This window comes from Spinacia oleracea, chromosome 4, assembly GCF_020520425.1.
Source record: "Spinacia oleracea cultivar Varoflay chromosome 4, BTI_SOV_V1, whole genome shotgun sequence".
NCBI classification, from domain to species: Eukaryota; Viridiplantae; Streptophyta; class Magnoliopsida; order Caryophyllales; family Amaranthaceae; genus Spinacia; species Spinacia oleracea.
In genome coordinates, this window is record NC_079490.1 from 181,678,561 (window position 1) to 181,700,626 (window position 22,066).

The window sequence follows — 22,066 nt, forward strand, 5'->3', positions numbered from 1 at the left end:
ATCATCTTGTTTGTCCTCTATTGCTTGCAAGGAACAAAATGGGTCTGATTCTTTTGAACTGGTTTATGTTGGAGAGTGTGAAAATGATAATGGTGTTGTTGATGGGTCTTCCAGGTAATGTTCATCTGCTTATCCTTACTCGAAGAATGTTGATTTGGAAAAAAAAATCGGTTTCGGCATCTGATGATGCTTAGATAAGTCTATCTCCTTTTCTTCCTCTTAAATTTATTATATGTTGGCTAGTTGTGGATTTATAATGTGGATGCCAAAAACTGTGATCTGTTGTTGGCCAGGGTGTTGTTGTTTGGATGATGATGTTGTGATATTGGTATAAAAAAAAGTATGTTTAATTTTTATGATGTTGTGGTATGTTGTCTAGCTAATCATCCTGGTCTTATGGCTAGCATGTTGAATGTCTCATGTTTTACGGTGAAGTATGTTTGTTGGTTAGCTGATCATGTTGGTTAGCTGATAATGTTGCCTTGATTATTATGAGAGGGGTGAAAGCATATGGGGATGGGTTAGTGAATTTAAGAATAAAACATGAATTGAATCAGCAAGGCATGAAATGAATTGAATTGTGTGAAATAAATTGAAGGAAATTTTGTGAAATACTATCTTAATGTTTGGACATTTTGTGAATTACTACCTTATAAAAACTTTTTTATATTTTACTACCTTATAAGTTTGATATGTTTTAGTAACACTACCTTGTAGCAGAAAACGTTAAATCTCTCCGTTTGTGGGCCCATCGCCAACAACTTTATTACATTTCTCTTTCCTCTTTCTCAATCTCTGTTCTATGCTTCTCTTTCTCTGCCATCAAGGTGTCGGAGCTGCTGCTCTGCTTCCATTTATTTTCTTGCTGCTATCCCTGTACTTCTTGCTGAAATGATACAACCTCTCCTTTATTTTTTTTCCTGCTTTGATGACCAAAGATAAGTTTAAATTTCCTAAATATGAGTGGGCCAATATAAGTGGGTCTTTTCAAGGGGGCACTAGCATCAATTGTAGTGGTATTGTTGACCCTGAGTTTTGCAATTGAGGCAATAAGTGTGTCTTTTGTTTGAGTTGCCATTTTACTTTCTTAAACTGGAATTGATGGAGAGAACTAAAGAGAGAGAGAGAGATGGGTTTTGTGCGATGATAATGAGAAATTGAGAAGGGAAGAAAATGGGACAATTAGGTGAACCGTGGTTGGATACGGGAGTTCTGTAACGGCTAGTTTTTTGGAGCATGTTGTAGAAACGCGATTTGGGGGTAAATTAGCATTATTAAAATTTGAAGTTTTGTTGATTAATTTTCGGTAGCCGTTAGATTGTAAATCAATCCAGGTTGAGATCGTCGTTATTGATCCCAAGTTACGCACAAGGGATTTTTGGAAATGAGAGATAAAGATTGATGAAGAGAAGTAGAAAACAGAGATTGAGAAAGAGGAAAGGGAAAGGGAATAAAATTGTTGGAGTGGGCCCCACAAACGGACAGATTTGACGTTTTCTGTTATAAGGTAGTGTTACTAGAACATATCAAACTTATAAGGTAGTAAAATATAAAAAAGTTTTTATAAGGTAGTAATTCACAAAACGTCCAAACATTAAGGTAGTGTTTCACAAATTTTCCTAAATTGAATTAGTGAAGTCCCCTCTTAATTTGTGCTTCTGTTGAATGCTTGATGTCCCTGTATGTCCCTTAGGATAATTGGCTTAGGGTTTGTGTGTGGTCTGTGATGAGTCTTTCAATGTGCTGAGAAACTATCCATGTTTCATAAACCACAACGCGCCATTAGTATCCAGCTATTGGTTGTTTGAGGATTTTGTGTGCTAATGGTTTGCGAAAATGGTGTGCTTCAGTGAAGCTTAGGGACATCTGAGATCAATATTAACATGATTTGTTTTGGCTTTGTGATCTTTTGCCAGTTTTAATGTGTTAGGAATATATGTTAGTCATTCCTTCACATATAAACTGGCATTAGATTGCTTAGGCAATTGAATTTATGTTTAATAAAACTCCACTTAACTTGATTTGTTTTGGCTTTTCGGTCTTTTTCCAGTTTTATTGTGTTAGGAAACAAATAAATTGAATCCTTCACATATAAACTGGCATTAGACCGGGAAGGCAATTCATGTCTTGTTTACTGAGTTGTTAATTGTCCCCTTAAGTTCCTTTGTTGTGTGTGATCGATGATGAGTCTTTTATATGCTGAGAAACAAGTCCAATTAACTACAACCGCTCATGCTTCCATTAGTATCAATGATGTTGCTTTTCAGGCGCTAAGTGTTTGTAGTTTGGATTTGTTTCAATGATGCTTGGGGACATTCTGAGATCAATATTCTTGTTTTGCATGAATGACTTTTAGTCTTTAGGTGGATCTTCGAAGGGGATTGAGTGATTGTTTACTATCCAATGTGATAGATAACAATTTCTCAATCCCTTTCGGAAGAACCACCAAAACACTATAACAATTTTTTTGTGTTTGATCCATGATGATTCCTAATTGCCCCTTATGTGCTTCACATGTATGAATGTGGTGTTAGTGATACTCAATGATGTAATTGTTGATATTATGAGATCTCTGTTTTAATAAATATCCTTTAACTCCTTCTGTCGAACGGAGTGATTGTCATTTCACATGACCAATAGTGAATGTCAATCATTCTGTTGGGAAAAAGGATGTTAAAGTTGTGAAAATATTGAAACAAAATGATCAGTGATGTAAATCAACAAATCTGAGATTGAAACCCTACATTACTTTAACTAATCAACTAATCTGAGATTGTCCCATGTGTGTGAGTCCTATATGTCCCATGTGATGAATGACTTGTAGTGAGTTCTTTACATAAACACTCATGCACCATTAACAAGATCATTCATTCCATGCCTTATTGAATCATTTCATGTCTTGCTCATTCATTTCATGCCTTGTTGAATATTATTTTGTTTGATCTGTGATGAGTCATCATTTGCTGAGACTCAAACCCACTCTTTCATAAACACTCATGCACCATTAGCATCATTGATGCTTTTCAAGAACTAAGTGTTAGTGGATAGGATTTGTGTCAGTGATGCTTGGGGACATTCTGAGATCCGTATGTGATGTTAGTAATGTGGTGTTAGTGATATTAATGATGTAATTGTTGATAATCTGAGATTTATGTTTCTTAAATGGAGTAAATGTCATTTCACATGGGCCAATGTGATAATGTATTCCCTTTGGTAAAAGGATGATGATGAGGTTGTGATAAATTCAAAAACAAAATGGTCAATGATGTATGTCAACTAAACTGAGATTGAAACCCTATGTTCCTATTTTCACATGTGACTATGTTGCCTTGATGTATGTCAACTAAACTGAGATTGAAACCCCACATGCCTTGATGGTTGTCATGCCATTCTGATTCATCCCATGCCTTGATGATTCATTTCATTCCTTCCTGATTCAATTCATGCCTTGCTGATTTTTATCCTGATTCAATTCATGCCTTGCTGATTCATTTCACGCCTTTGTTGAATCATTTCGTGCCTCGCTGATTCATTTCATGCCTTGTTGATTAACTTAATGCCTTGCTGATTCATGATACTGCCTTTGCTGAATCATTTCATGCCTTGCTGATTCATTTCATGTCTTATTCATTGATTTCATGCCTTGCTGATTCATTTAATGCCATGTTGATTCATATAATGTCTTGCTGATTCATTTAATGCCTTCCTGATCCATATAATGTCTTACTCCTTCATTTCATGTCTTTGCTGAATCATATAATGTCTTGTTGAATCTCTTCATCCCTTGTTAAATCATTTCATGCCATGCTGATTTCATGCCATGCTGATTCTCTTCATACCTTTCTAACTCATATAAAGTCTTGCTAAATCATTTCATGCCATGCTGATTCATATAATGCCTTTCTCATTCATTTCATGCCTTCCTGATTCATTTCATGCCTTCCTGATTCATTTCATGCCAATATGTTTCATTTCATGTCATTTTGAATCATTTCATGCCATTTTGAATCATTTCATGCCATTCATGATTCATTTCATGCCAATATGTTTCATTTCATGCCTTGCTGAATCATTTTATGCCATTCTGAATCATTTCATGCTATTCTAATTCATTGCATGCCTTGCTGATTCATTCCATGCCTTGCTGATTTACTTAATGCCTTGCTGATTCATATATTGTCTTGCTGATTCATTTCATGCCTTTGCTGATTCATATAATGTCTTCCTGATTCATATAAAGCCTTCCTGATTTATTTCATGCGTTCCTAATTCTCTTCATGCCTTGCTGATTCATTTCATGCCTTGCTGATTCATATAATGCCTTTGCTGATTCATATAATGCCTTGCTGATTCATATAATGCCTTCTTGATTTATTTTATGCCTTCCTGATTCTTTTCATGATATTCTGAATCATTTCATGCCATTCTGATTCATTTCATGCCTTTGCTGAATCATTTCATGCCATTCTGATTCATTTCATGCCTTGCTGATTAACTTAATGCCTTGTTGATTCATATAATGCCTTGCTGATTCATGATAATGTTGCCTTGATTAGTTTGAGAGGGTGATATCATATGGGAAAGGGTTAGTGAATTAAAGAATTAAACATGAAAGTAATTGTTTGTCATAACCAATGTTGAAAACAAACTTAACTCAAATTAACAACATGAAATTCATTCATTGAAGCTTCCAAAAGATATGTTGCTTACAAAATGTTTTGCCTACATGTAATGCTTTCATTCAAGATTACAAAAGTAACATAATGTTTGTACTTGTTACTTTCAAAACATGTCCCAAAAACACAAAAAGTTATCTACTTATTTTCTCTTTGCTTCAATGGTTTTCTTTTCATTCATCATACAGTTGTATGCATTCATTGACTTCCCACCTTGGTGCCTTGACTTGCTCTGGCAGATTTCTTTCATCCTCTTATATCTTTTTCTTGTTGTGTGGAAGTTGGTAGTCATTGTTGCCCTTGGGTTTTAGAATTTCATTAGCAACAAATTGTAGTGTCATCCACACATTAAACAAAGTCTTAGGATGCAGTTCATTAAAAGAACCAGTCACTGCTCCAGTTAAGTCTTCCATAGTTTTAGGCATTTTCTTGTGCATAAGTGACTGTATTGACCTGAAAAACCCCAAGTCCAAGATGTTGCAATCTGGACTGTTTGTTGGCTGTTGAGTCAATACAAAAGTAATCTCATCTTGTTGGTAGTGTTGTTTTCATTCAGGATCATCTCACAATATGTGTGCCCTTACATTGTCTTGAATTATGAAGATCACATTTTCCCCTTCATGTGGTGGCCACTTTTCCTTGATTGGTGGTATTAAGGTGTTGATAAGCATGCCCTTGGTTTCTATTTGATTGAATGACTTCACTGGTTCTGTCTCAATTGTCCCCTTCACTCTGTTTTTTGGTGATCTCTTTGCTGCCACTGAATCTGTGAAAGGAAATATTCCTATTTTGCTATCAAATTTACACTGCCTATCTTGAGCCCACCTTGGTCTTGCTACTGCTGCCATGAACATGAACTTTGGTACTTTTGTTCTTGACTTTGCACTTTTATGTGGATAGGGTTCATTGTTTGCAAAATAAACTCTCTTCTTTTTTTGTGTAAGATAGAACCATTTCTCATCAATATGAATAAAGTCATACATGTTGTAATATGTTGGTTCTTGTGGTATAGTGTAATCCATTATAAGTCTAAGTACCCACCTCATCCTTGCCATCTTGCATTCTTCTGAAATGTCTGGATATAAGGGACTTGAGTGTGGTTTAATCATTTTCCTCTTCACCAACCTCCAAACTGTTGTTGCTCCCAAATTTAGCATCTTTGCAAGATCTCTAAGGCATGTTCTGTCCCCCATGCCTATTGATGCAATAGAATCATATGTGACTTGAATATTTTTCCTACCACAGTTGTGATATTTTCTTTCCAAAATATATGAATCCATTGCTTGCTTCTGTCTCTTTGCTCTGTTCCATAATTTGCCTATGGTTTTTCTGGTGTATCCAAAATGTACCATTGCATCCCTTACTGTCCCATACAATAGAGTGTCTAGCCCTGGAATTTGTCTGTTTAGCAGGAACAACAAAATTTCTAATCTCAATTCATTGTTTATTCTTGGAGTCTTAGGCTTGTGATGATTTGGTGTTCGTGTTGTTGTTTGATGATGTTGAAATGATGCATTTTCTTCTGGTGGTAGCATGTTCAAATAAAAAAGAAATGGTACCTCTTGAATGTTGGTACCAACTGTTGTGTCATTTTGTTGTTGTCCCACTCCACCTTCATCTGATACCTGTTGTACCTCTTCATTGAGGTCTGGTACTGACTCAAACTGCTCAAATTCCCCATATTCATGAGCATGTTGTACCCCTTCAGCAACTTGTACCAAGTCAGCAGCATTTCCATCATCCTCCGAGTCAGAATCGGAGTTAATGCCATCTCCTTCATCATCAGAAAATCCGAAGAAATCGTCATCCTCCTGATTTGAAGCCATTTAAGTCCCCTGTATTTAGTTATTTATTGTTGAATTGAGGCAGAGATTTTGTTGTTCCTTCTGATATTTATTGAACTTGAATTGTGGCCGAGTTAGGTTGTTTTTTTTTGCGGGAATGTGACCCTATTTATAAAGGGAATCCACTTTTCACACCCCTCAAAATTTTGGAGGGAAAATTTTGGGTGAAGTTTTTTTATTTGGGAAACTTTTAGAGGGAAAATGAAAACGTTTCTTATTTGGGTAAATTTTCACTCAAAAAAACGTGAAATATGCTTTACTTAATGTTGATTGGTCCATGTATGCATCAGATGGGTCCACTTGCCCCATGTGCATCAGAATTGTACTGATTTTTGGAATACTTTAATAAAATATCTTTCCTTTTCCCTATTTCTTTAATATTTTCTCTCTCCTTACTCTATTCTAAAAATACAATCTCTTGCACTCAATCGTTACTCTTACACTTAATCATTACTCATAATTTAATAAAAACCAAGATTCTAGTTTTCTTAAAAACCACCCATCATTCCTTTGGGGAACAATAAATATGAACGGAGGAAGTACTATTTTGCAAAGTAGAAGGAAAATAAGGAGAATAGAAAATAAGGCTGAAGAAATTGCCAAAATAAACAAAAAATTTAAAGGCAAAAAATAAAAGGTTGGAGGACGCAGATGGTATTTTGCAAAAGATGAATTGTTCCACTATCCCTAAACACCAAAACTTGTATTCTCTTTTTAATAAGATAAGAAACACTCTAGTACCGTTTTAGAAACCTGTCTGAAAATAAGGTTGTTATTACGGTCGGTTAGTATATTTTTCTGGTTAGAGAACCGGTGCAAGTTGTTCCTCAAGTAATGAGTTTGAACCTAATCTACAAAGAATGATATGACATGACTGTTAGTTTAGCAAATAAGTTGTTCCAAAAGTAAGTAAGCCATTTGAAGAAACAATGTCATCAAAATAGTACTACGTATTTGATTGGCAGAATATTCCGAATTAAACTAGAACTGAACTGAACTGAACTGAATTGAATTGAACTGAATGGAGCTGAGTTGAACTGAACTGAATGGAACTGAATAAATGATAAATGATAAATGATAAATGATAAATAATAAATAATAAATAATAAATAATAAATAATGAATAATGAATAATGAATAATGAATAATAAATAATAAATAATAAATAATAAATAATAAATAATAAATAATAAATAATAAATAATAAATAATAATAATAATAATAAATAATAAATAATAAATAATAAATAATAAATAATAAATAATAAATAATAATAATAAATAATAAATAATAAATAATAAATAATAAATAATAAATAATAAATAATAAATAATAATAATAAATAATAATAATAAATAATAAATAATAAATAATAAATAATAAATAATAATAATAATAAATAATAAATAATAAATAATAATAATAAATAATAAATAATAATAATAAATAATAAATAATAAATAATAAATAATAAATAATAAATAATAAATAATAAATAATAAATAATAAATAATAAATAATAAATAATAAATAATAAATAATAAATAATAAATAATAAATAATAAATAATAATAATAAATAATAAATAATAAATAATAAATAATAAATAATAAATAATAAATAATAAATAATAAATATAAATAATAAATAATAAATAATAAATAATAAATAATAAATAATAAATAATAAATAATAAATAATAAATAATAAATAATAAATAATAAATAATAAATAATAAATAATAAATAATAAATAATAAATAATAAATAATAAATAATAAATAATAAATAATAAATAATAAATAATAAATAATAAATAATAAATAATAAATAATAATAATAATAAATATAAATAATAAATAATAAATAATAAATAATAAATAATAAATAATAAATAATAAATAATAAATAATAAATAATAAATAATAAATAATAAATAATAAATAATAAATAATAAATAATAATAATAATAAATAATAAATAATAAATAATAAATAATAAATAATAAATAATAAATAATAATAATAAATAATAAATAATAAATAATAAATAATAAATAATAAATAATAAATAATAAATAATAAATAATAAATAATAAATAATAATAATAAATAATAAATAATAAATAATAAATAATAAATAATAAATAATAAATAATAAATAATAAATAATAATAATAAATAATAATAATAAATAAATAATAAATAATAAATAATAAATAATAAATAATAATAATAAATAATAATAATAAATAATAAATAATAAATAATAAATAATAAATAATAATAATAAATAATAAATAATAAATAATAAATAATAAATAAAAAATAAAAAATAAAAAATAAAAATAAAAAATAAAAAATAAAAATAAAAATAAAAATAAAAAATAATAAATAATAAATAATAAATAACAAATAATAATAATAAATATTAAATAATTAATAATTAATAATAATTAATAAATAATAAATAATAAATAATAAATAATAAATAATAAATATTCCTTCTGTTCTATAATGTTCCTCGTGTTTACTATTCATATGGTCAAAGTTTAAAAACTTTGACCGTAATTAATAGTATTATTAAGAGTAAAAATATTAACTTGTGGGATACCATTGGATTCGTTTCAATATAAATTTTTTAAATATCATTCTTTTATAATTTTTACTAATGTAAAATTAATACTATTAATGGTCAAAGTAATGCATTGGAGACCGCACATAATGGAAAAGTGAGGAACATCATGGAACGGAGGGAGTAATAAATAATAAATAAATTTGTGTTGTAATTATGATGTTTTTATAGAAATATTTACATCGTTATTTTGAAATTTTACTCGCGCATATGCCAATATTGTAGTAGTGATAATTTTAGCAATATTAATAATAATTAAAATATTAATAGTAATAATTATAATGTTAATATTTATAACAATACTCATATATATATATATATATATGTATATATACATATATATATATATATATATATATATATATATATATATATATATATATATATATATATATATATATATATATATATATATATATATATATATAAGTAATAATTGTCAATTTCAATTGCAATATCAAGAATAAAAATAACTTCAAAGAAAGATGAATTCGTTCTTTTGAATTGAACTGAATAAAACTGAACTGAATAGAACTGCAATTAAGTCGGAAAGTGCAAAAGAACAGGGCCTATGTATGACACTTTTGAGTAAATAATTAATATCGTAAATCTTGTGATGGTTTATGAATGTTTTAGGCTTGTGAATTGAGATTTTTCTGAAGTAGTTGACCCCGGCCCTGTCATATGATGAAGGGCTTAACTGAAAGATCATGTTCAAGGAAAATTTAGAAGGGATTTTCATTCTGTTGTGTTTCTAATCCTTAATTGGTCAATTGGCATTATTATTAATTTACTAGTTTGGTGGTTTGTAGTTTGTTACAAGTTGATGGACATTAAATTAGGATTACAATGTGCTAATTCTTTTTTGGCTTTAAAGGTTTCGGTTTGAGTGATTTTTCTCAAGTTCAAGGTTATTTATCTACGTATGTTATACTACCTCCGTTTCAGAAAGTTCTTTACGCTTTGGAAAATGTGCCCAAATTATAAAAACTTTGAATGTAAATTCTTACTATTATACATCAAAACGTTACATGTAAGATCTTGTTAGATTGGTCTCGAAATGTAATTTTAGAATATCAAATTTTTATAATTTTTTCACATACGAAATTGGATATATTAGTAGTTAAATATTGCATTGGAGTCCGTGCAAATAGTAACTGTAAAGATATTTTTTAAACGGAGGTAGTATGGGATATAACTTAAAAGTCCTCCTTCAATTTACTTTTCTAATTTACACTGTTTTGTGCTCTAGTTGTCAGACGTAATATGAGTATTCGAAGAAATATAAGTTCTCGTAGTATATTTCCATTGTTCATGACTTTTCTTCAAGCACTTCTTCTCTAAATCATGTATGAATGAAACTTTTATAATACGTGGTTAAGATTATGCCCATCTATAAATGCAAAATTTGTTACGAAGACTCTTATGATAAAATCATGAAGGACGATGATGTATCAATAAAGTCTTGGCGTAATACGTTGTTAAGATTAAGGTATTTTATAACGATAGATCAAATGCTCGAATTATTCTCTCCCATTTGTAATTTATATTTCATTATGACTTATTCGCACCGTATAAAAAAAAATTTGACGTAGACATAATTTATTTATTCACGTACTATACTAAGATTATATCTACCTAAGCATGATCGAGCATTTAAGTAAAAGCTTAGTGGCAAACCTTTGTTATCGTTGGGAAAGTTTAAGATAAACTTGTTGGAATCCAAGTAAGAAAGTTCAATAATTAAAGAAACATTTGTTACGAAGACCCCTCTTAATTAGTCTCTTACGTACCAACTTCATTCCTAACACAACTCATCAATTCTGATTAACAAATAATAATAATAAATTGATTATATTTAAATCATCAAGAAAAGAGCCTCTATGTGACTATGCAAGCCACCAATAATTCCATATATAGTTATTGTTGCGTAGCATGCTATTCTTCCTTGATTTTGTTAAAATATTTACGAGGTTTTGTAGATTGTTACGTTAGAGCATTGCGCCAAGAATTGTGTGGGTGTGGCGATGACGAAGAACCAAGTAACAAACCAATTAATTATTAGCTTACATTATGGATTTGGTCATTTTGAACCACGTCATTACCCAATACCATTTGTCGTACATAATCATTTTCACTTTTTTATTTAAAAAATCGGACAGACAACCTTAACCATCATTCAAGATTGAATGTAAGATACTTGAGATAGCAACAAAATAAAACGAAGGATACAAGGGTCATATTCTTTTTATTCTGATTTATTTTGACCATAATAAGATAAAATAAGTTTAGATAAATTAACAAAATACGAAATTAATTTCAAAAAATTTATGGAAAAAATTATACTTCGTATTATTTTAAACTTCACACAATAAAGAGGCTACTTTTCTCTTTTCTCCCTCATCTTCTAGGGTTTCAATTTTTTTTCGTTTAAGCAGGTAATAGTCTAATTTCAAACATATCTGGTAATAAATAAATAAAGTGGACTATTTCCAATCTTTCTTCTTGGTTTTCCATTGTTTTTTCTTCAGGTTCTGTTTTGTTTTGTTTTTTCCAAATTTATTTTTGGGTTGTTCCCAATTTATTCTTGGGTTTTCCCTAGATTTTTCCAGGTTCTTGAATCTCATCCATGGATAGAATTTGATTTTTTAAGGTTTCAGTAATTGGAATGGTTATCTGGATTCACACGGGCTTATAATTTATCATCAACTCGTCGATCGGAATAATTCGTCCGCAGATTGTGAATATGACTCTATTCGGAAAGATGTGAAAACATCGAAAATCACAGCCCGCGTTAAGTTATAGAAGTGGTGGAGTACGAGTTGTGCTTTAGGATGCAGAATAGTAATTGTTGTAATTGTAACAGTTACGTATTTTCTCTAAATCTGTGGTATACATATATGTTTTATCATTGTAGATGTCGTGTGACTTATTAATTAATGACATTGTTCTTCCCCATAAAAAAAAGGTTATTGAACACAAAATAATTTTTTCAGATAATATGACTTATGATAAAATTAAGGAAAATTTGGAATATACAACCCGTAAACTTGTCTCTTAACGAGTTACCACCTCAAACTTTAATTTTTGTTAATTACAACCCAAAACTTATTTCCACTAGGGGTGTCAATTCGGACAAACGGGTCGGTTTTGGGTGGGGATCATCGGGTCAGGTTGAAACAGTTTCGTTTTGCTAACGGATTGGGACCGATTCAAAAATTAACGGGTCGGATCGGTTCGGTTTATTAACACAGTTACACTTCGGGTCAGGTTCATATCGGGTCGGAATATAATTGGGTTGGGTTATAGTTGGGTCGGGTCGGAACACATCGGGTTATAAACGGATTTAGCCGGATTGTAACAGGTTTAGATTATACCGGGTCGGGTTCATTGGATAACGATCTGAAATGGGTCGGGTTGAACAGGTTTAATCGAGTTACATCGGGTTTTGGTTCTTATTGGCTCGAGTTCTTATCATTTCGTTTCTTATTGGTTTGGGTTCATACAGTGTAGATAAATCAGTAGCATGTTGTACAAAGTGTTAGTTCAATTCGATTCCAAATTATAAAATCAAAATATCAGGTTATTACTAAAATCACATTTTTCATTACGTTTATACATTATAATGTTGAGGCCTTAATTAGGGGACTAGGAAGATAACTGACTTTTAAAAGTGTTAAGAATTCAAGATCAATAACGGGATTAAACGGGTTACGAGCTATAAACGATTTGAATTAAATGGGTTACGGGTTGTAAACGATTCAGATTAAAGGGTTACGGGTCAAAACAGTTCGGGTTGTAAGCGGTTTGGATTAAACGATTTTTCCTTAGGTTGAAACGGTTCGGATTGGAACGGATCGGGTCGTTGACAAGTTTAGGATCCATTCGATTTGGGTTGAAACGGATCTGGTTGTTGCGGAACGATTTGTTATCGGATTTTGGATCTTAATCGGTTAATACTTTCAAGTCGGTTTGGGTTGAATATAATAGGATCGGACCAGGGAAAAGGTAGCCACACAGCCGGAGTATGATCTTCTCGGTCATCTCAGTAAGTTACCTGCCCACATATCTATCTTGGAGTTGCTGAGAACGTCTCCAAAGCATAAGGAGTTGTTCTTCCATTTCCACCAAGAAGCACAGGTTCCCGCAACCCTGACGCCTGAAGAGCTGCAAGACGTGGTCTGGTCGAACAGATTACGACCAAACATGCGCGGTTCCAGCTCACGGCTTATTAATGGTTCGAGTTCTAAACTACCGGACCAACCCAGTGGTTCAATGGTTCAGTTTGATAATTGACATATATGATTCCGACACTTTTAATTACAACCTTGTATCAATTTTCTACAAATGGTATCGGAAAGTGATATCATAATTATGATTTCCTCCCAGTTAAATGATTGTGAAAAAAAAATATCTTTAACCAAAATCTTCAACTTCATTGTTTTCCACCTCCATTTATTCACATAAAATCAAACCCTAAAAACCAAAATCATCTTACTATTATCTCAATTTTATCCTAAAATTCCCCCAAAAATCTTCAAGCAAACCACCAGTTCTTCTCAATTTCTCTTCAATCATCATCTAATTCTCTCTCATATTCAATCTCATCCCTGCAATCAATCAAACCCTACATTAAATCAGAATGGAGGTTCTCAGTGCAATTTTCGTACGTTTTTTCCCTCTCTCCAAAATTGTCCTGAAAGCTGGGGAATTCTCTCTAATTTTGGGCGATGTTCACTCGATTAAACCGAAGGGTGCGATACTTTCTTTGTTCTTTGTTGTTCAATTTTGGTCGAATAGAGAGAACGAAATTGGAGATTTTTTAGTTATGGGTTTAGGGTTGGCGGTGAAGGATGAGGGTGCGGGTTGCAGTAGGTGTAGGTGTGTCGATGGTGGTGGTCAGTTAGTCAGGTGGGAAGAGGGAGGAGAAAGAAGTGACGGTGCCAGTAAGGGTTTAATGGTATCTGATATATATATATATATATATATATATATATATATATATATATATATATATATATATATATATATATATATATATATATATCCTTTGTATTCAATGAATTTTTGTAAAAACATCAATAGTTTAGGGGGTCTTTTCCTTTTTTCGATCAATTAACTTTTTTTTTAAAAAAAAACTCAAATATCGAACTCTTAATAGGAAATTTCTGGCACCACCACTAGGAGAAAGGAAAGAAGGAGTTTTCTAGGTGGTGGGATTTGCGGTGGTGCTGGCAGAAGTACAGGCAAGGGGAGAGTAGAGGTTGTAAACTTGTAACGAGAGATCGAATAGAAAAAAGTGTAGTTGATGACTTTTACTATTTGTATCTTCTAATTAATCTTTTTTGTTTCATAGGAAATTATGTAATTGGATTTTAATAAAATTAATGATATCATATTCCGATTGATTTCGTCGGAAAATGACCAGGGGTTGTAATTTAGAGTGGACGTGTAAATTTAAGGTTTTGATTTTCAAATTTAAAATTTTGAAAGCTTGAGATCATAATCGGAAAAGAGGCAATTTTATTGGAATATATTTGACTTTTTATTAAAATTATTCCAAAAAAGTTAAAATAAGTTAAGACAAAATAATATAATAGCTTTTATAAAAGTGTAGCTACCTCTGGATTCTAACATTGGTGTCCCCTGACATCCTACTTACATGGACTGTGCAACGAGAAATAGTTTTTAACTAAGGCAACCAGAAAAGTAATTTTCTCATTTAACGCATTAGTAGAGAAGTCGTTCCATAACATAATTTTTTTTTTTTTTTGAAATAAACATGTGGGTAGATATGTAGGAATAATATCCCTAAATATGTAGGAATAGTATCCCCAAAAAATTGTAGGAATAATAAATATATAATCTATAGCCACAAATTAATGGAAACCAAATTAGCATATTCTCCAAGAAGCAAAATCCATAAGATGATCCCATCAAAAAGAAAATAAACCAAAGAATAAACAATTAGCTCATATTTTAATTTTTTGTGAACCAACTACCACCTCATGTTTTAAATTGTGAATATGTCCATGATTATTTATTTGGTTTTTGTTTTTTTAAAGGGAGAACAATTCCATGAATAAAATCTTCAAGAAGAACCTTTATTATATATGTTCTGTATAAGCTCATTCTTGAACACTTGATATTCACGTAAAATATCGATAATATCCTGTTTTAAATTTAAATTGTTAAATTATACATGGAGTAGTATTTATACAAATATCGTAACCTTACTTGCATACAACATCATGTTATACAAATGTTAAATCATACAGAGTATTTACACAAATGTTCTCAGTGTTAATTGTAATACAACATAGGACAAAACTTAGAATATTCTATGATTGACTTGATTGGCAGGCATGGCAGCTGGTTTGAAATTGGTGATGTGCAATTCAAACTAGGACATCCAAATCCGAAAGTATATTCTCTTATATTCCCGCCTAATTTTCTTTTCAATTACGCTACCAAAGTGCTCTTTTATCTAACCAAATCACAATTAAGAATAAAACACATTATACATTACACTTGTCACTTATTATTTGCTATTAACTACTGGTACGTGTAAGGTGCACAAGATCCTTTCACATTTTCTCCTTATATGTGAGGACAAGATTTGAGAGCTCCCCGATAAATTTAAAAATACCCTTAGGTGTAGGATGCACTATAATACACCTAATAATTTTCAATTAACTTTGTAGTGAAGTACTTATTAAGCTTATGTACGGATTTATGCTACTGTCTTAACAGACAAGTTTTAGTAAGACCATGTGCATCATTGACCTTCGGTCAAGTGAAAAATAATTCTTCTTTCATCCTTCTCCTTCTTCCACCTCATCTTCCACTAACTTGACATACAACTTACTTAAATCTCTCATTTTTCTTCTACAATCTTGACTCAAGGTCATTAATTTCTCTTACCTACTTTTTTACTTTTACATATACTCCACTTTAAACTCACCTTCAAACACAATTATTAATTTTTACAAACGAATAAATATGAAATTAACTCAACATATGTGGCATTGTAAAAAAATTATCCTGGAAATTGTACACACTTGGCATTGTAAAAAACTTATCGTGAAAATTTTCTTAAAAAAAGTAAGATGTATTGCATGCGTGGCAGCACATGAGCCCCAAAAGAAAAAAAAATGCATTGCATGCATGCAACATGCAGTACAAAATGAGTTTAGCCAATACTCCGTATTAGCTTAAAATAATACTACATATGCAAACATGTAACAACTATTGCCTAGGCTCCATGCAAGTTGCGCTTTATTTGGCCCCACATCCCTTTTTAAATTAACTTGATCTTGAGCCACATATACGACCCGGGTCAAGTTAATAAAATTTTGACCCTTACGCACTGTCAACCATTATAGTCAGTTTGTCCTATTAATTATCACTTGATCCAAATAACATGTCAATGTTGTATGTGCTCTAATACGGAGTAGTTTGTCAATACGGAGTATTTAATTACTAATATGGACCTATGGTGTACACCATATAATATGACTGTCATAGTGAATTAACTGGTTCAATATATGTTAAGCAAAACAAATAATTAAAATTAGAAAGGAAAAATATGTGTACTTGATCTAACCAAACACCTCATTTACTTTGCATTTCCTAATAAGTCTGGCTTCCTTTAATTTAGTTTCTTAGCCAAGCAACAAGGGCGGTTTCCGGCGGCGCGGGGTGAACAATGAAACATGATCCGATCCCAAATTTCAGATATAGTATAACTAGTTTCCTAAAGGTAAATAAAAACAAAATTGTAGCAATGGTTAAAGTGTGTTGTTGTATAATATTCCCTCTGTCTCTTTTTGTTCTTTACGTTTGGTATTTTTCACGCGTTTTAACGATTAATTAATTTGCATCGAGATTCCTCAATTTTTTTTTATTTAAACAAGATAAATTACGTTTATTTATAATGTTTTCACTTTTATCAAAATTCTGATATTGGGAAATGAGAAATTTTTAATGTCCAAATGAAAAAGTGTGAGACATTAAATGACCCAATAAATTTAATTGGTTAAAATAATAATTAGACACAAATTTTGATAGAATATTAAGTCATTTATGTGATAATATAAGAGGAAATGTAAAGAACATTTTGAAATACCCAAAAAGGAAAACGTAAAGAACAAAAAGAGACGGAGGGAGTACATACTTCGTAAGCACACATTCTTATTTATAAGTGGTGTACAATAAATATTGTACACCGGAGTAAAAGTTGACTCAAAATGTCTAAAAGTTACCTTTATATATGTAAAAGTTATCTATTTTTAGTGATAATTTTTTTTTATTTTAATAAAAAATATTTCTTCAAAATCACTAATTATGTATAAAACTAATCCTTGAACCTTTTAAAATGTTTATCTATCAACTTTTATTTTTATAATATAAAAGTTAATCAAAACTATGTAGAAGTTACAAAGAAATGCATAAAATTATTTTGGTGTACAATAAATTTATTGTACACCTTGTGCGCACAAAACCTTTTGCTTCGTAAGATATTGGGTTCGACTCTTAATAAATAACTAGATTTTGGGCGCGGGAGATACCCCGCGTTACTACATTAATAAAACTAGCTTTTGAGCCCATTCAAACAACGGGCGGTTGTATAGTGATTGTTCAGATGTCTTTTAAAGTTTTTATTAGTGAGTACTTGTGACTTCGGTAACGGATGAATTAAATAGATGTGTAATTTGAAGGTTGGAAAAATATAAAAACTATAATGTTGAATAAATATTGGATGTTAAAGGGGTGGAGTGGAAGAGATTAATGAGTATAGTAGACTATTAATAACTTGATGTTGAATAAGGAAAATGGAGTGGAAGAGAGATTAGAAGTTGTAAAACATAGAAACAATAAAGAAAATTTAAAAAAACAAAAAAACAAAATGATGGATGAAAGGAGAGATGCCACCTGACTTCTAATAATGAGATGTCACATGGCTTCAAATAATCTATGATTTTCTTTTTTAAATACTAGGTATAGATTTGTATGTAATTTTTTTTCCCGCAATAATAACATGAAACATGTTTATGTAAGTTTTAGTGGTAAAGGGTTTATTATTTAAACTCAAGGTTAGGGGTTACGTTCTACTTTCTTAGAAACGTCTTGTAATAAATAATATAGAATAATTATTCAAAAACTTACATATGCCGTCTTACGTATTAGACATTTAGACTAGCTAACTTCTTAGCAAATACGGAGTAGTTACACTTTATCACTTGTATAATAATATGTTTTAATAAGTGTATCGTTATTCGACGTCCTCAATCGCTAAAAACGCCCTCGTATTTATGGTGAAAGGACAATTTTACCCTTTTAAAGAAAATTACCCCTTTACCCTTCCCCTTCACATTTTTAAACTTTTTTTTAATCGAAATTAATATATAAACAAATACATTTTTTAAACAAGAAATTCTAACAATTTTTTTTTTCAATTATATTAATTATTTTAATTATGAAATTCAGTAATTATTCATTTTTTTGGCAACACTTTTTTAAATATCCGAAATAAAAAACGAAATAATAAACTAAAATTTTATTATTATTACATTCGTTTTTACCTGGCAAGAAAAAAAATCATTTAAAAAAAAAAAAACAAAAGGGCCGCCCGGAATTGGCGGCCCGGACCATGGTTGGTCCACCCGGAATTGGCGGCCCGAACCATGGCTGGGCCGCCAATTTCGGGTGGACGAACCATAGTTCGGGCCGCCAATTCCGGATGGACCAACCATGGTTTAGGCCGCCAATTCCGGGTGGACCAACCATGGTTCGGGCCGCCAATTACGGGTGGGCCAACCATGGTTCAGGCCGCCAATTCTGGGCGGCCCTTGTGTTTTTTAACCCTTAGATATCTTTGTTTTTAACCCTTAGATAATCTAAGCCCATCTCATCCATCGATAGTAATCTTAATTGTGTATAATATAATCAACGGCCCAAAAATACAAGATTAACAACAACAAAAAACGTGTGTTTCCCAAAACCTAGAAAATGGGAGTCTTTAATGGGTCGCCATTCAGATACGCATATTATTGTAATATTCCTTTCGTAATTTCTTACGGAGTTTCAAACTATTATTTTTCTCTAAACTATAAATACCCACTAAACTTCAAGTTTAGTACTCAACCAAATTTACAGCAAAATCATCTAAAACAATTTCTCAATTTACAGAGTTTTTATTTTTAGTTCTAAAAAAACTCAACAATGGAAGGAATTGTTGTAGTTTTTGATTTTGATAAAACAATTATTGATTGTGATAGTGATAATTGGGTTGTTGATGAATTGGGTTTTACTAATCGCTTCAATCAACTCCTTAATTCCATGCCTTGGAATTCTATGATGGTTAGAAAATTGACGTTTCCCTTTGGTTTTCCTCTGTTTTTATTTCTGAATTTTTTTAAAATTTATTTTTCTCTAAAATTTCAGGACCAATTAATGAAAGAAATGCATGAAGAAGGAGTAACAATCAATGATATGGTGGAAGTTTTGAAAAGAACCCCAATTCATCCTCGAATTGTTCCAGCCATTAAAGCCGCCCATGCTGCAGGGTATGTAAAATCAAGGGCCGTTCGTTATCATTTATCATTATTCCGGTGTTGTTTAAATTAATTAATGAAATAATTTTGGGAATTTTTTTCGGTACAGGTGTGATTTGAGGATTGTAAGTGATGCTAATTTGTTCTACATAGAGACAATATTGGATCATCTTGGGTTAACGGATTATTTCTCAGAAATTAACACTAATCCAGGTTATGTTAATGAAGAAGGGAGATTGAGGATTTTACCTCACCATGATTTCACCAAATCTCCCCATGGATGTTGCAACCCATGCCCTCCGAATATGTGCAAGGTAAATGTGTTTAGGTATCCAACTAAGTTTAGTAAGAGTGTTTTAGGTGTTTTTACATCTCGGTACTTTTGAAGTGTGAACATAATCATTTGAAAGTTGTGTTTCCATATGAAGATGTGAACCTAATATTTTAATTGAACATCTATATCAAATACAAAAGAATTTATTGTTCATACCCAAAGAATATATGGAAAATATATTCATATACTTCAAATCCAAAGAACATATAGTTTAAATACGGAGTATTTCACTAGTATACGTACATTGAAATTATTCTCTATGTTCAATAGATTCTCAATGAATGTTCATCATGGTGCATGTATAATCCAAATTACACTCTGTAGTATTAAATTAACGTATTGGGTTGTTTAAAATTGCAGGGGCTAGTGATAAAAAGGTTGTTATGTGAGCATGGAGACAAGAAATTCATTTACTTAGGAGATGGAATTGGAGACTATTGCCCTTCCTTAAGGCTAAGAGAAAGTGACTATCTGATGCCAAGGAAGGATTTCCCAGTTTGGGATTTGATATCTAACAATCCAAAGCTTATCAAATCAAGAATCCATGAATGGACCGACGGCGTCGAGTTCGAACAGATTCTGTTGTCACTCATCCAAGCTATCATCACCAATGCAGATTATGAGAATGCTGCTCAACTCTATAACATTGATTGCAAGTTTGACTCATTGCCAATTTCTTCCCAACCCATGCCTCAAGCTCTCCGAGTACCTTTTTAGACTCTTTTTTTCTTCTTATTTACTGCTTGTAACAATATTACTTATAGAAAGGGGTAAAAAGAAAAGTTAAACCCTTTGTCATTGTTGTTTAAGTAGAAGCAAAAAAACTAAAACTAATCAATAATCCCTAACTTTTACTTAATTACCGGGGATCGAACCTTAGGTTTATGTAACTTACCTCTGTTGCTCATATACTAAAAGCAATCAAGTGAATGAATGTTTTCCTCTTAATTTTTGTATAGTTTGTCTCATTGTTTCTATACATTTTGCCAACATTAGAAAACAGTGCGTTTCCCGTAAGTTAGAGGGTTTAAAATAAAAAGCAAAGTGAATGAAGGTTTTTTTCTTTATTTTGTATATTGTTTCTTGTGTTTCGTTCTATAATTTTAAGAATATTTGTAAACAGTGTTACCCGTAAAGTTACAAGTTGGAATCCCCAGATTAAAAAGAATAACCGAAACTGAATCAAGCCTTATATTTGTCATGATTATAGCCTAATGTATGTAATCAAAATTTAATTAATTAAATTAATGTTATGCTAATCACATGCAGGTTGGACCACAAAATAGTTGTATAATGAATCCATACAATCCAAGATCCGCATATTTCGGCATATCGCAGAAGAGGATATCTAGGGGTTCACAAGTCAGAAAAATCAAGGGACCAAATCAAATGATAATGCAGCCTGTACGACCAACTTCAATTAGGTTTTCTACTTTTGCTTGGAATTTGAAGTGATCACGGCTTCCGCTTATTTGTGTGGGCGTGTAAACTCTGTACGTCAATGCCCATTTTTCGTTTGGGATTACTTTCCTGCTTTTTTGGTTGTTCTTTTTCTTTTGTGTTTCAACCGATTTTTTAATTTGAACCAAGATTTTTTAATTTCAGCTAACAAATGAAATGGACTCTGTTGTTGCAACTAAGGGGCCGCCTGGATCAGGTGGAATGGGGAGTAAAATTTAGGGGAGCAAAAGTTATGGGTTGAAATGATAAGTCTCGATTGGGGTTAGATTTTAGAGCATCAACATTCATGGGATTTCACCCTTCCCATTTGAGAAAAAATGGAAAAGGGAGGGTTCTCACCATTGTGGAATGTTTCTCATAATTATAAAACAAAAGAGGAGGTTAATAAAAAGGGAAGCTTCCCACATAAAAGTGGTCCCAAAAGTGGTCCCAAGTTGATGGGAGATTACTCCCCCACGTGTGTTTCTTCCCTTCAAACAATCCAACTTTAAATTTTTTTTTTTTTTTTAAAATTACCGTTGGATTAGTGTAAATATCAGTTAACGATTAAATTAGTGTAAA

General features: G+C 31.0%; 2 protein-coding genes across 2 annotated transcripts; one reads left to right on the top strand and one right to left on the bottom strand.

Moving 5' to 3' along the window:
- Positions 1-4,930: 4,930 nt before the first annotated feature.
- Positions 4,931-6,502, bottom strand: LOC110798060 (uncharacterized). The gene is made up of 2 exons (XM_022003191.2): positions 5,261-6,502; positions 4,931-5,176 (listed from the first exon to the last, which is right to left on the bottom strand). Exons 1-2 carry the CDS (start codon positions 6,500-6,502, stop codon positions 4,931-4,933), a joined length of 1,488 nt encoding a protein of 495 aa, XP_021858883.2.
- Positions 6,503-19,198: 12,696 nt separating this feature from the next.
- Positions 19,199-21,680, top strand: LOC110798072 (inorganic pyrophosphatase 2). Its single transcript, XM_022003208.2, has 5 exons — positions 19,199-19,516; positions 19,601-19,722; positions 19,820-20,024; positions 20,405-20,749; positions 21,314-21,680. Exons 1-5 carry the CDS (start codon positions 19,379-19,381, stop codon positions 21,497-21,499), a joined length of 996 nt encoding a protein of 331 aa, XP_021858900.1. The 5' UTR covers positions 19,199-19,378; the 3' UTR covers positions 21,500-21,680.
- Positions 21,681-22,066: the final 386 nt, after the last annotated feature.